The sequence below is a fragment of the Pseudorca crassidens genome, chromosome 7 (genome assembly GCF_039906515.1).
Source record: "Pseudorca crassidens isolate mPseCra1 chromosome 7, mPseCra1.hap1, whole genome shotgun sequence".
NCBI lineage: Eukaryota > Metazoa > Chordata > Mammalia > Artiodactyla > Delphinidae > Pseudorca > Pseudorca crassidens.
The window spans coordinates 13164259-13179749 of NC_090302.1; the positions used below are offsets into that span (position 1 = coordinate 13164259).

The 15491-nt window shown below is 54.7% G+C and overlaps 1 protein-coding gene across 12 annotated transcripts in view; it reads right to left on the reverse strand.

Moving 5' to 3' along the window:
* The window catches only part of DAB2IP (DAB2 interacting protein), a 194836-nt gene that overhangs the window by 93406 nt on the left and 85939 nt on the right, over positions 1–15491 (reverse strand). For 10 of the 12 annotated variants that reach the window (XM_067743416.1, XM_067743423.1, XM_067743422.1 and 7 more), the window contains exon 2: positions 9412–9515. In XM_067743416.1, coding sequence (XP_067599517.1) covers positions 9412–9515 — 104 coding nt within the window. Of the gene's footprint in view, positions 1–9296; positions 9516–15491 lie in introns of those variants that run through there. The other 2 variants (XM_067743426.1, XM_067743425.1) reach the window with 2 other exon arrangements.

The window sequence follows — 15491 nt, forward strand, 5'->3', positions numbered from 1 at the left end:
AGCCATTGAAGGCACCGGAGCGGGGCAGTAACAATCATGGCTCATTTTAGATGGTCTTTAAGCAATTCCATGGGAAAAGTTACTCATCCCCACGCAGGGCCTTGTGTCGGAAACAGATGCCATTGCTGCCGCCTCCAAAGAGGGCCTCCTGGCTTTGGAAACAATTCCCACCCGAAGATTCGGATGTAATTATGTCTGCGATCCAACCCAAATGCCACTGGATGTGACAGAGGCAATCACTGCATTTTCATATGGGGGTGGGGTGGGAACAAAGGCCTCTGAGCCCTGCCCCTCACACCCAGTTTCCTGGGTCCCCTAGGAGAGGGGAAGGCCTACAGGGGCCACACAGGGTGGGGTGGGAAGAGGGGAGCAGGTCCCTCCCACGCAGGGTGTCTGCCCTGCACAGGCAGCTTCTGACCTGTGAGGGCCAGGCCAGCTGAAGGCAGGGGCAGAACAAGATGAGGCCGAGTGCCAGCTCTGTCCCCGATTGGCTGTGTGGCCTGGAACAACCTCCCCTCTCAGGGCCTCAGTGTTCTCATCTATAAAATGGAAAGAATAACAACACTGGCCGGCAGAGACTGAGCTGCGTGTTGTGGGCCAGGCTCTGTGAGACCTTCACTATCTAGGCTCTCGAGCTGAGTGAGCTTCAGCAAGTTCTTCACTCTCCGTCTGCCTTGGTTTTTTCACTTTAAACAAAGTGGGATTTGTGTTATCTGCCTCATGGTATCATGAGATGCTACCCAGTGAGGGCTCAGGAGAGGGCCTGACCCAGCGGACTGTGTAAAACAGGTTTTATGACTGCCCCACCCCTGCCTCCTTGTGCCCTCATGCAGACAGCAAGGAGCTGGCAGAGCCTGGATTCGAACCCAGGTCAGCCGGACTTCGTCAGAGGACAACCGTGATGGAGGGTCTATTGGTCCAGCCTGGCGACCGCGGTGCAGAGACAGTGCCAGCCTACACACTGGGCCCCTCAACCCCCTTCCTCATGCTGGAAGGCTGCCTCGGCTCCATATCTTGCCCCCCTCCATGTCCCTGATGAGGGTCCCCTTTCAGAGGTCCCCCAGCTCCCTGGTCAACCCCGCCCAGTCGGCTCAGCCCAGCGGCCTACAGGCGCTCCTGATGTGAGCTGTTGCCTCTGCCCGGCAGTGGGCTCTGCAGCCTGTGTAGCTGGACCCCCATGGCCCCAAGGTCGGGGTGGGGGGCACACAAACCCCTGGGATCTCCACTCTCCTCTGGGAGCTGCCGCCCAGGCAGTCACTTGCTGCCCTCTGCTGCCCCCACCTGGGCAGAAACCACCCTGCATGGACACCTCCAACCTCCATCTGTACTCACCACCTGGGAACTTGGTCTCTGGTCTCTTAGGGATCCCTTCACCCCCTCTAGTCCTTCTGGTATCAGAGCCCGGTGTCAGAGCCAAGCCCTAGGAGCTCTGTCAGGGGCAATGTCATTTGGGGCAGCAGGAGGAGGGGTGCGGTAGGGAGGACCCAAGGCTCTGGGGAAAGGGTGGGGTAGGGTGAGCCCCGTCCACCAGAAAGAGGGGCAGGGCGTGAACACTGGCTGAATGCCAGGCACTGAGCCCTCACAGCCGCCCTGTGAGCGAGGGACTCCTGTGCCCATTTACAGATGGGAAAAAGAGAGGCTCAGAGTTGAGGACCTTGCCTGAGGGATCCCACAGAGGGGAGCCATGGGGCTAAGATTCAAATCCTGCCCCATCCCAGGTAGACCTATGAGAAGAGCCAGTACTGTATCCCCAGGACCCAGGGAGGTGTGAAGAGAGGACGAAAGACCCCCAAACAGTATCCCACCTGCCAGTCACAGAGCCCGACATTCCACCGTGACTCCAACTTCCAACGGATAAGGTTCCTTTCGTGCAAGGAACCTACGACACAGGGATCAGGGAGTCAGCCACTGACACCTTAGTGGGGACTAGTTTATCCAACTCCTTGCCGCCCAACAAGCTTGAGTGCAGGGCCTTACAGGGGTGTCCTAGAGGTACCTCTGCAGGACACGGGGGGCAGAGACGGGTGGTTGAGGGTGCAGAGGCTGTCCTTGCTCCCCCCTCCATCCTCCCACCCAAGCTGCTCGAGCCAAGCTGGCATCTCCCGAAACGAGGCAGGAGATTCCAGGTCTCCTTGAATTGGTTCCTCCCTCCACCACCGCCCTCACGGACACCTACAAAGACATTCTAAGCTCAGACGTTGAGGGCAGGGACGGGGTCCCGACAACCTGCTTGAGAAAAGCAGTTCGCTTGCTCTCCATCCCTCATCCCCCACCCTGGTCCTGGTCTCTGCCCACTTAAGGAGCTCCAGACTCTCCCAGCCAGGTCAGGTATCCTGCTCTGAAGGACACACTGCACTCCAGGTCTGCTCCGGCCAGCTCTGGCCCACCCTCAGCTCCCTCTCTGGGGACTCCATACCCCTGCTAATCCAGGCTCCGATCCCGTTTGCTCTACATGCTGCCATGGGTCTCCTGTCACTCATATGCCGTTTCCCATCTCCTGGCCTTCACAGGGGCTGTCCTGGCTGCCTGTGCTTTCCCCTTACCTGCCTGGAAATGACTTTGTCAAGGCCCAGCTAAACCCGCCGTATTTTTGCAGGTAGAACCTACGTTTTAATGCTATTTGTGTCAGTGCCCCACACAGGCCCCGAAACATAGTTGGTGCTGATTAAAAATGTACTAAAAGAAAGAAAAAAGGCAGGCAGAGAAGCGAGGGAGGAAAGTAAGTTAGTTCACACCCACAATAGGACTCGTAGACCAGAGCTTGACTTCCACCTCTGCCGCTCACCGGCTGGGGGACCCCGGGCCAGTTCCTTCTCCCTGAGCCTTGCTTTCCTAATCTGTAAAACTAAGCTGATGAAACCACCTTCATGTTTATTAATGGGGCAGGCAGCCTCCCAACCCTACCAAATACCACAGCCTGCCCTCAGTCCCAGGCCTCAGATGCTGGCCTGGCCTCAACTCAGGAGGCGCCAAATAGCCCCTGGCCCCATGCTCCCGCCCTGCAGACGGTTCTGGCCAGCCCTGACCACCCTGGGCTGTCTGCGACCATGTTCCCATCTCCTACTTTCCTGCTGCGGGAAAGGGGGCCTCTCCCCACAGAAGGCAGACACAGACCAAATGGACACAGACCAAAATGATAGTAATTTGCCTTTTGGGTTTAAACAGTTTAATAACAATTAGGCTCCACGAAAGGCAGGGGAGGAGGAGGGCTGAGGGTCCGGGGCAAGCTCTCCCCACCAGCCCTCTCATCTGCAGAAAAATGGCCAGACACTGGGCCAGGAGACTCCGGCTCAGGAGGCTCAACAGAGCAAGGGACATCAGCCTCACAGGCAAATTCCTGGTACTACAAGGAGGAAACTGGGGCATCCAATCTGGGGTCCAGCAGGGCACCCAATCTGAGGTCCAGCACTCCTGCCTGCCAGTCTGCCACACTGCACGACTGACATCTCTCCACCAGTCTGTGGGCCACAGACATAGATGTGTCCCATGTAAATGTGCATTTGGGATGGGCAGTAGAAGCCTGGAGTGGTAGAGGGAGGCCCAGCAGGTATTCCAGGCAAACCTACCTTCTCTGGGCCTCAGTTTCCCCATCTGTGCAGTGACAGAGCAGGCTCATGTGATCTGGAAGTCTGACCAGCTTTTCTGTCCACCATCCCCATGCCCAACAGGAGTCCCTTTAGCCGACAAGGGCTACTAATGGGGGCAGAGAGGCAGACCAGGAGGTGGCAGTGTGCTGATGAGACATCAGGGGCCTCTGTGGGTAGTTGGACCCACACATGTCCATTCCCTTCAGTCCCCTCCTCCCAGGAAGCATGATGGGGGTGGGGAGAAGGACTCAGCTGCAGGGAAATGAGGGCAGGAGGGAGCAAGGCATAAGGAGCACAGGACAGCAATGGAGAGACCTGGGCTAAATTCCAGGCCCTGCTCCGGACATGCTGCGTGACCTTGGGAAAGGACCCTGCCCTCTCTGAGCCTCAGTCCCTCCTCTGGAGAAGGAAGGTTTAGACCAGTTAATTTCCAACAGCCTTTCCACAGTGGTGTTGAGGCGGTCACCCACAGTCCTGCATTGTTGTGGTCATGTACCTGTTTCTGTGTATGTGAGAGAGAAAGAAAGACAGCTGAAATGTGGGGAGGGTTTGGGGAAGCCACAGGAGCAGGAAGAGGGGTGAGCAGCTGGGGAAACCTATGGTCCACATCCCAGAGATCTCCTGCCCACTCCACTCTCACTCATCATCCCCTCTGACTCCTATGTCCTGTAGCGGAAAGCCCAAAGGCCTCACCCACTCACTTTTCTGTCTAGCCTCCTCTCCATCATGTCTTCAACTCATTCAACATCATATCTAATCACACAGGGCCATTGGCTTGTTCCTATTTTGTTAGATCCCACTCTAACTGGAATACTCTTCTCCCTTTGTTCCTGACAAACTCCTACACATCCCTCAAAGCCCAGCCTCAAAGATCCTCCTCTAGGAATTTTTCCCTACCCTCACCAGTGAGAGGTAACTGTCCCTTGTTCTAGGTTCTCACAGCACCCCAGACACACCTCCGTCACAGCTTCAGGACCACCTAGGGTGCACACAATTGAGCATCCAGTAAAAGTGGGTGGTTGAAAGGAACTGAGACCCGCTTCTAGAAGCATCTGCAATCAACTGGTACTGAGTTTATCTGCAGCATCCACCAGCCCCCTGGGCCTTCCCCTCTCTGACACTTCTCCTTCTCCAACTCGCAAAAAATAGCCCTGAGACCTAATTTCAGCTAAACCTTCAAACACAACTCTTCACTTTCAACTTCCTGAGGAAGAATCAATTGGCTGTCAAGTTTCCCAGAGCCTCTGCCACCTCCCACACCCAGACCCTGACAGCTCTCCTCAAGGTCGATGGGAGGGGCCAGGAGCAGAGGAAGGAGGGAGGAAGCCCACACCAGGGGAGGCTGGGTCTGGGGAGAGCGGCGGGCTGAGGGTACCGGTAACAGTCACCATCTCCTCAACTCCCAAATCAGACTGTGAATTCCTCGAACACGGGGTGGCAGGTGAGAGGGGGCAGCCTGCTGCTGCTAAGGGTCCCTGGGCTTCAAGAAGAGGGATGGGTCCATGCAGAGCCCCTGGACCCAGCCTGACAGTTTGTGCAGATCCAGGCCCCCAGCTCGCTGCCTGCCTGCCTCCCCTACCTCTGACCCTCTCTCGCTTCCAGGATTCCCTGCTGGCTGCAGAGAAGACAGACATGGGTTCGAATCTCAGCCTCGCCATCTCTTTGGAGCCCAAGAGCTGAAGGCCGGAGATGGGCGGAAGGTCCCCTTGGTCGCCTGCTCTCAGCTCCTTCCCCATCCTGCCCTCATCCAGGGCCCCCCACAGCTTTCAGGGTGCACCCACTAGGCCTGCTAGCACCCAGTGGCCCCGAGGAACCACTCCCCCACCCCCAACTCCACCTGTAGGTAGAAGGAAGTTGTGCCAGGTAGGCAAAAGTTTCCATATCTTGTCCAGGTCACAAAGCTGGCATGAGGCTCAGCCCCAGGTCTGTGGACTTTATGGCTCATTCCCTTAAACCGCATCAAAGTGTTTAAGCGCCTACTGTATGCTCAAAACTCGAAGTCACTGCCCCCCTTTTACAGAAGGGTAGACTGAGGCTCTCCCAGGGTCCCATGGTCTCCAAGAGGCAGAGGTGGGAGCAGCACTGAGCCCGATGCCCTGTGGGGTGACTGCCGTCCCAGGCTGACTCACAAAAGGGGTAAAGGCCGCATGTGAGGGTGCAAACAGCCCAGACTCAGAAGCCCTCCCAGCTGAGTGGCGACCTGGTCAAGTCTGGCCCCTCCTGGGCCTCAGTCTGCATGAAGGAGGTGGATAGAGTGAGTCCTACAGACCCCGACGGGGATTCTCCATTAAACTACATCACTGCCAAGGGGCACCGCTGTAAGAGGTGGTGACATCTCATCACCCTGGTTTGAAATGGAGGCGAAGACGACAGTTATTCAAGTACATCCTGTGACATCTCCCCTGCCTCCTCCAGGCAAAACCATGTTCTCTGCGTTCCTTCAGGGGGTACACAGAGCAGCAGTCAGCGAGCGCGTGAGGATCTGGCTCGTAGGAGCACACGGGGGCAAGTGCAAGTTCAGGCTGCAGGGGAGAGGGTGTGCTCCTGGTCCTGCACAGGGTCCGTGTCAAGCCTGTCCCTAAGGCCCAGGTCAGGCGCACATCTGACCTTCCCCCAAGCACCCCTCCACCACCCCGACCCTCCCCAGATCTTTACTGTCCTGGAGCCAAAAGAGGAAATGCAATTCAGATGATAATGGTGGATTTCATGGGGTAAGCATCTACCATGGGTCAGACCTGGGCTGGTGTGTACACACAAAGGTCCACCAAGTCCTTCAAGGAAGGGCAGTCATTCCCTGCCCTTTACTGGTGAGCACACATGGCTCAGACAGGTTGAGTGACTAATGAGGTCACACAGGTCATGCAAGAGCCGGGATTTGAACCCAGATCCCCACCTCTGAGCTCCCTAGTCCCCCCCCAGCTCTGAGCACCGGCCCAGGATAGAAATTCGACTCACGCCCCTTTCCTTAACTGCCGCACACAGAAAAGGACAAGGTGCCGAGCAAAAGGACACAAAAAATAAATGTCCGGCCATCCTAGTGTCCATGCCAGGCTCTGTCACTCAAGAGCTGTGTGACACCAGGCAAATAACTTCACCTCTCTGAGCCTCAGTTCCCTCATCTGTGACTGGTAGACACTAATGGTACCTCCCTCAGGGTTGCTGTGAGAAGTGGGTAAAATGACGGCTGAACACACTTTCCATCCTGCAGACCCTAATCTCACGGGACTGTGAGTCGGGGGCCTGGTGGCTCAGAAGGCTGGCTCTGGCTCTGGCTCTGAGCCACAGGTGGTTTCCATACCAGGAAACATAGTGAAGACGACACTACAGAAAAAAAGCCAAGCCTAGCTGGCAATTAAAGAACTGCAAATTATAGCAACCTCGAGGTGTGATGGTACACCTATTAGAGCAGCAAAAGAAAGGGAAGCGGGTAAAAAGTGATGCTGAGGGGGTTCTGGGAGGGTGTGGGGGAAGGGTCCCCCTCCTCTGGTTCCAGTCCAGCCAGAGGGGTGCAGCATGCTCCTGCGCTAGGGGTGCAACACGCTCAGGTCAGGGAGACCTGAGTCCAAATCTTGGCTCCATCATTATGAGCACTTGGAACTCGGGTGAGGGACGTCACCTCCCTGGGCCTCAGTTTTCTCATCTGTAAAATGGGGTGATAAAAGTATCAGTTTCAGGGTTGTCTCAAGGTTTAAAAGAGATCGAATAGGCAAGACCGTGAACATAGTACAGGGGGCTACACTATGATTAGTCATCGTTCCCTAAGGCATCCTGAAGGCTCAGCCCTGGTGCCTGTGGCCCTGGGGGTCCAGGAAGGGCAGGACTTGGCCTCTGCACCAGCTAATTCGATCAGGGTCTCTCAGGTGCCAGCCTCCTGATCCTCCCCACAGCTGGAGACCATCTCCCAAGGGCCCTGGTCTCAGCCAGGGAGGTGATCAGGAATCCTTCCTCAGCACAGGTGTCCTTCTCCTTCTCACTGCCTGGAGGCTGATCTGACCCAGAGCCTAGGGCTCAGGACTACCTCTTTCACGAGCTTGTTAAAAATGCAGATATCCAGGCTCTGCCCCTGGCCCACTGCACTGAAATCTTGAGGGGACCCAAGGTTCTTATTTTGAGAGCATTTTTATGACACACAAAAAGCAGGAGAATCAGTGGCCCTGGGGAAAGCCCCGTCCCCTTAGCTGAGGACTTGAGGCGCCACCTGACCCGGACCTGGCCCATCTTCCCAGCCTCACCTCCTACCCTGACCTCCAGACCCCTCACGTCCAGTCCCATCAAGCATTTCACCATTCCACACACGTCAATTTCTAGTGTGCTTCCACGCCAGCCTCCATGTTTTTGCAGCTGCTGTTCCCCTTACCTGGAACTCCCTCTCTGTCGCTGCCTGCCCAATTCCTAAGGAACCCTTCAAGACCCAGCTCAAAGATGTTCCTAGGGAGCACTTTTCCCAGCCCACTCTCACCTCACCTGGAACCCCCATATCACACTGTATGGCAACAGCCAAGCCTGTGCCCTCTCTATTCCCTCCATCAAAACCTTCTTTCCGGGCTTCCCAGGTGGCGCAGTGGTTGGGAGTCCGCCTGCCGATGCAGGGGACACGGGTTCGTGCCCCGGTCCGGGAAGATCCCACATGCCGCGGAGCGGCTGGGCCCGTGAGCCATGGCCGCTGAGCCTGCGCGTCCGGAGCCTGTGCTCCGCAGCGGGAGGGGCCACAGCGGTGAGAGGCCCGCGTACCACAAAAAAAAAAAAAACCAAAAAAACCCTTCTTTCCCCGGAGCCCCAGAGGGCTAGCTCTTTATCCCTTGGACTCCAGCTCAACTATCACTTCTCAACCACACCACCGCAAGGAAGCTCTCCTGGTTTTCCCTATCAGTCTACTTTTCTCCTTCACGGCACATAGCTCCTACACAAGAATGTCAGCCCATAGGGTCAAGGGCTTCATCCACCTGGTACTCTCTTGGCCAGCTCCTCCCACTCAGCCCCAGTGCAAAGAATGGTACCTGGCACACAGCAGGCTCGCCATAAAAAATGGTTGAATGAATGAATGGATGAACGAATGATCAAATAGCCCCCTCCCCTACAGACTGTGAGCTCCCAGGGGAAGGGAACATGTCCACTTCTCCAGCAGCTGGCAGAGCATGGACAGAGGGGCACTTGGTAACATGCGCATGGGGGCAGTAAAGGGACGTAGAACTGCACGTGCGTGGAAGGATGGTGGGGACACAGGAGAACACAGAGAGTCAGATATTAAGGCTCACTGGATTCTGTTTCCATTAAGTCATTTAGGTTTGAAATAAAAGAATGTGTGCTGGTGGGACTACTAATAACCAGTAGCTAAGATATATATACTGTCCTTTGCTGATTCTAAGACATCATCAGTTGTAAGATACAGCATTATTTTATGTGCCACCAAGAAAGAAGACACAGCAATTAAATTATGACACACCACGGGCTGTAATATGAGAGACATTAAAATGTGGAAACAAAAAGGGTGCATTCTAAGGAAGCGTGGCATGTGTGCGCACACGTGAGGGTGCGTTTATCCGACCTAACACTAGCCTCTTTCTTCCCAGGCCAGCTCAGCTCTGGGCCCCATGGCCTGCAGAGCTGTCTGTCCTCTGTCTGGCCCCTCCCTCGCAAGAAGGGGCCCCCACGTGGCCCCCTGGGATGGGGCTGAGCCACAGAGAGGGGAGCAGCTGAGCGATCGGATACCTAGAACAAGGGAGGCTGGATGCTCTCCCGGTCCGTGAGGCTCCAGGAATGGGGGCCGCGGGGTCGCAGAGCAGCACCCCAGGCCAGGTGGCGATGGTGACGCAGAGATAGTTACCGTGACCCGGAACGGCGTAGCAGCTGAAGCCTCCATGCTGGGGCTCTTCTCTGAGAGGCTGCCCGGCAGGCTGCGCCGGGAGCCCGGCCTTTCTTGGGGCGACTCTGTCAACAGAGGGAGAGAGAGGGTGAGCGTGGACAATCTAAGCCACCCAGTCAGGCCCTCCTGTCATTCCCGTCCAGGCCAGGACGACACACAACTGGTCCCCATAAAATGGTCCAACCATTGTGGAAAACAGATAGCGGTTCCCCAAAAAGTTAAAGACAGAGTGGCCACATGACCCAGCAATTCCACTCCTATACCCCAAAGAACTGAAAACAGGGACACAGAGAAATACTTGTATGCTAATGTCCATGGCAACATTATTCAAAATAGCCGAAAAGGTAGAAGCAACCCAAGTGTCCATCAACAAGATGAATGGATAAACACAGTGTGGTGGCCGCATACAATGGAAGGTAATTCCATCCTTAAAAGAATGAAAGTTCTGATACATGCTGCAATCTGGATGAACCTCGAAAACATGCTGAGTGACAAAAGCCAGACACAAAAAGACGAATACTGTATAATTCCACTTGTACGAAATACCCAGAACAGGCAAATTCATAGAGACAGAAAGGTTACCAGGGGCTGGGGACAGGGGAGCTTGGGGACTTATTGCTTGATTGTACAGGGTTTCTATTTGGAGTGATGGGAAAGATTTAGAAATGGGCAGCGGGGATAGTCGCACAACTTTGTAAATGTACATCATACCACTGAGTTGTACACTTAAAAATGATTAAAATGGTAAATTTCATGTATATATTTACAACTTTTTTTTAAAAAAAGGTCTCCTAAAACCCGCACTTCAAGGCGCACATCTTGTGATGTGTGACAATGAGCTCCCTGTTACTGGAGGTATACAAGCAGTCCCTTCAAACACGAGACTCTATGATTTCTAGCTTCCAGTTGGAACTGTCTCTTCCTGAGGCTTTAAACTTGAGAATAGTGCCAGGGCCAGGCAGGTAATGGAGGAAAGGGGAGCAGCGGCCAGCTTCTCAGCTCCAGCCAATTATTTCAGCATAGCAACGGGGGGCTCAGTGCAGCCAAAGCTTCCCGCGGTTCAGGAGGACCTGGAAATCTGGGGTGGGGGGGCGTTTAATATGAAACATTGTGATTTTTAAATGGCGACCGCTCATTCTAAACTCTTAGCCCCGGCCTGAGCACGCCCACTTAAACAGCCAGGTCAGTCCACTGGCCGCTTTCCCCCGGCTCCCCGACGCCGGGCTCGGCACTGGCTGTCTCTTTTCTAGTGCTTGGGCTGTGGCTCCCACAGAGGCCCCCCTTCCTGCTGGTCCCAGCCTGACCCATCCAGCACGCCCTGGAGGAAACCCTTGGTAACCTCCTCCGCCCCCAGCTCTCAGCCCCCTCAGGGCTCCTGTAGCAAAGGCCAGGCCAGGGTAGCCTACCTACGCTCTCACTTTGCACAGTGTGTGCGCGCGCGCGCGCGTGGGTGTCCTCTGCTTGACGGTGGAGTAGCCTATCTACGCTCTCACTTTGCACAGTGTGCGTGTGTGTGTGTGTGTGTGTGTGTGTGTGTGTGTGTGTGTATCCTCTGCTTGACGGTGGAACTCCTAATGCCCACGCCTAAGCCGGCTGCATCTCCACACCCCCAGCGCCCTGCACGGAGGCTGGTGTGTGTCGGGTGCTTGGGAAAGAACTGTTGACTCAGAAGAAGAAAAAGGACGGGAAAAAGGACGGGGTGGAGATTTCCCTGGTACCTGCGAACACACCGGGGTGCAGAGTCAGAGGCGCACACCCAGAACACACACACGCTTGCATCCATGTAGACACTCGGATCCATCCCCAGATACACGTGCACGAGTGGATGTGTGGACACATGCACACACACAGGAAAGACGAGGAGCAGGTTTTCCCAGAAGGCAGATCGGGCTACTGGGGGGCCGCGCTACACTTTCCGGTCCATTCTCTCTGTGCAGCCGGCTTGCACAGGGGTCCTCATAAGTGTGGAAGGACAGAGCTGAGCCCCTCATCCCACTAGGGCAGGCCAGTGCTGAGCCCTGGCCGGTGGGCAAGCAGGCAAAGCCACTTTGGGACTGGAGGAAGTGGGCCACCGGAGGGGATGGGTTCAGGCCTACCAGGCAGCCCTGGGGCCACCTCTTCTAGAAAAGCTTCCTCTTCAGCCCAGTGACTGCCATGTCTTAGGGCCTCTCTGCTTCCCTCATGGCGCTTCCTACTCAGAGCCTTCCTCACTCCGCTCCCCCTCTACGGTGTCTGCTAGTCACACAATAGGGAAGACCCACTCTTTTTGGAGATTTCCCCAGGAAATCTCTTCCTGCACCCCCAGTCTGCCTTCATCTCGCCCCCACCCCCAGTATCCCCCGTCACCTCCACCTGGGGGTCCTCCATAACTAACCACTGTGTCCCACCCATGTGTGCGACACTGCCCTCAGCCTCCAGAAGCCTCTCAGGAACTACCCCCTCTCCCTGACACACACACACACCTGGCCACAGCTTCACTGCCCCTTCCTGGGCAGGTGTGCCCTCACACCTCTAGGCAAGAGACACACAGAGGCACCTGGCAGGACACAAGGAGCCCAGCGAGGCTGCTTCTTCTCTAAGATCAAGACTGATGTTCCGGGCTTCCCTGGTGGCGCAGTGGTTGAGAGTCCACCTGCCGATGCAGGGGACACGGGTTCGTGCCCCGGTCCGGGAAGATCCCACATGCCGCGGAGCAGCTGGGCCCGTGAGCCATGGCCGCTGAGCCTGCACGTCCAGAGCCTACGTGTCCGGAGTCTGTGCTCCGCAACGGGAAAGGCCACAACAGTGAGAGGCCCGCGTACCGCCAAAAAAAAAAAAAAGACTGATGTTCCAGGGCTTCCCTGGTGACGCAGTGGTTGAGAATCCACCTGCCAGTGCAGCGGACATGGGTTCGAGCCCTGGTCTGGGAAGATCCCACATGCCGCGGAGCAACTAAGCCCTTGCACCACAACTACTGAGCCTGCGCGTCTGGAGCCTGTACTCTGCAACAAGAGAGGCCGCGACAGTGAGAGGCCCCCGCTCACGCAGCTAGAGAAAGCCCTCGCACAGAAACGAAGACCCAACACAGCCAAAAATAATAAATAAATAAATAAATAATTTTTAAAAAATAAAAAAGACTGATGTTCCCACAGCCTGTACAGATCATGGCCATTGCCTGCTGGGTCTGAGCAAGAGGCGCTCAGAGGCTGCGTGGTCCAACCACCATTTTATAGATGAGGAAGCTGAGACTAGAGGAAAGGAACTTATCCACTAGCTCCTAACCCAGTAGATAAATAGCAAAGACCCTCGTGGGTGCTCCCAAAGTAGCCGTAAACTTCAATTCAGACACCCTGGGGAGCATCTCTAACCACTTCCAGTTTGGCACTGCACAATTCAAATTGATTTTTGCTCAAATAAACTCAAGATTAAAAAAAAAAAAAAAAAAGCCCAGGCTACACTATCTGCATCAGAAGGCAGAAACCCAGCAAGGGGGCTGCAGGGAAGGATGGTTGGGGTAGAAGTCCACTCTTCCTCCTGCACGCCAGAGGAAGAGGAATCTAGGCACCTTTCCGGACAGCTTCCGCTTAGCCCCAGTTCCATTCTCCATCCTTCTCCACCCCGCCTCCTGCTCCAGGGTGTAGACCACCAACCCGGCTTCTGGGTCCTCCGGCTTCCATGGGGTTTGGCCAGTGGGGAGCCCTGGCAGGAGATCAGGGGAGGGAGGAGAGTCGCCTGGGTCAGCTGCCTCTCTCCACCAAAGCTCCCGACTACCACGGACTACCATCAGGTCTCCTGCGCTCTCGCCTCCCAGCAGCCACGCTCCCCTCCCCTCCTACCAGCCTCAGTGGACCAGCCCCAGCTGCCAGTAGCTCTGGGGTCCTGCACTCCTCTTCATGGCTCCCCACACCCGCCCACACCTCAAATCATCCTCGTGTAAGTGCCAACTGCTTCCTGCTGGACCCCCACGGATCCACCAGGCGGGATCTTGGCTGCCTGAGAACCAGGCCCCACTCACGGAGCTGGCGGGACCCCCTTTACATATGGATGGGAAGCTGTGACATGCCTGGGGATCACACTGAACCTCAGGGGCAGAGTCTGGGCTCGGTCAGGCTCCCTTCTGACCCTACACGCCAAACAGCTCCCCCTAGAAGCCAGCAGCCAACACAAGCTCCAAACACAAAGTTAGTAATAATAACCACATGGTTCCCCGGGGTACGGACCAGTGTTTCTCTACCTTTTATTCATTCCCCCCAAGGAATCTTTTTCATTTCCTAGTTTCCCCTCAACAAAATTCTAAAACCACAGATATACAGTAAGTATCTTTTTGTCCTATATGTATATCAGGCTTTACACAGAAAAAGAGTGAGACTTTTTCACCTCCCCTTCCTAGAATCAATTTTTTTTGTCCACTTAGGGGCAATACTGCCCGCACTGAGACACATTCAAATATCATCCCCACCTCACAACTTAGACAGCTATGGGAGCTCCATTTTCCAGATGAGTAAATTGAGGTTCTAAGCGGGAAAAGTGACTTCCTCTAAAGTTCCCCCAGGTAAGAAGCAAGAGTATATGCCGAAACTGTTCCCCCCAAACCCACACTTAGAGGGGCTCAGAGAAGGCAGAGGATGCCTGGAGCATGGGGTAGGGGGCGGAACAGCAGGCTGGGACCAGGAGACTCAACTTAACCTTGACTCTGCTGTGTGGCTCCAGGCCAGCCCCTTTCCATCCCTGGGCTCATGACTTATCATCAATCCAGTGAGTCAGGAAGTAAGAGCAGTGACTGTCTCTATTCCCCACCACCTAAAAAAAAAAGAAATGGAAAAAGAAAACCGCTCTTTATTTTACAAAGGCAAAGAAGATGGAAAGCTGACCCCCTGAGTTCTATCTCTGCCTCTAAAAACACAGCTGCCTTTGGCCTTTGACTTAGTAGCAAGTCTTTTCTAATTTGAGGAAGCAGACACTGGGATGCTTGGGCTCATGCCCCGCACCGAGCTCTAAGCAACACAACCGGTACTAGCAGGACCCCAGAGAAGTTGAGTGAGTTTGCTAACATCTTGCAGGATGAAGGTGGCATCCCCAGGGACAGACCCCAGGAAGGGCGAACCGGCCGACCTCCGAGTCTCCTCCAGACCTCGGAGCACTGGTTCAGGCGTCTTCCCTCGGCTCAGACTCACTGTGTGACCTTCACATGACCTCTCGGGCTTCCAGTCTACAAAATTAGGTCATAGGACCAGCTGATCCTGCATCCCCTTTCCAGCAGGAGGTCAAGAGTCTCTGTTTCACCAGGCAGACCAGGCTGCCTTCCTATTCTTGGAAGCCATAGTCGGAGAAATGCATTTTAACCTTCATGTGTTTGCAAAAAAATAAATAAAATTGGTTTCATTCAAATGCTGCTGGCTTGGTTGCCATGGATACCTCCTAATCATGAAGGATGACTGTTACTTGTTCCCATGGAAACACGGAGGCCTGAGGAACATCCTGTAATTTCAGACAAGACACCAAATTTCAGTTGTTGGGTTGCACCGCCCAGATCTTACTGCTTAAAAACAGGTCGAGGCGGCAACCTCTGATACTGGCAGCAGGAGAAAAGAAGTCAGTTCTATAGAAGGAGGAGGTGCAAGGCAGGGGTGGATGTGTGTGCTGGACCTCAACAGTGATCAGGAAGATGCAAATTAAAACTACCAGATGTCATTTCACACCTTTCAGGGAGGCAAAAATGAAAAAGAACAATGACCCCAAATGTTGACAGGGATGTGGGAAAGTCTTTTTTCACTGCTGGTGGAAAGAAAAGAATTTGAGAACAATTAGAAAAGAGCTAGTTGAAACACACACACACACACACACACACACACACACACACACACACACACACACACACACACACACACACACACACATACTCTAAGACAGGAAATTCCCCTCCTACATGTCCAGTCTAGAAAAATGCTTCAGACTTGCACATGGAGATCTGCACAGAGACGTCAACTGCAGCACTGTTTGTAGTAGCAGAATGTGGGAAGCAACCTAAATGTCCACCAACAGGGGAATGGATGCCCCAGTGG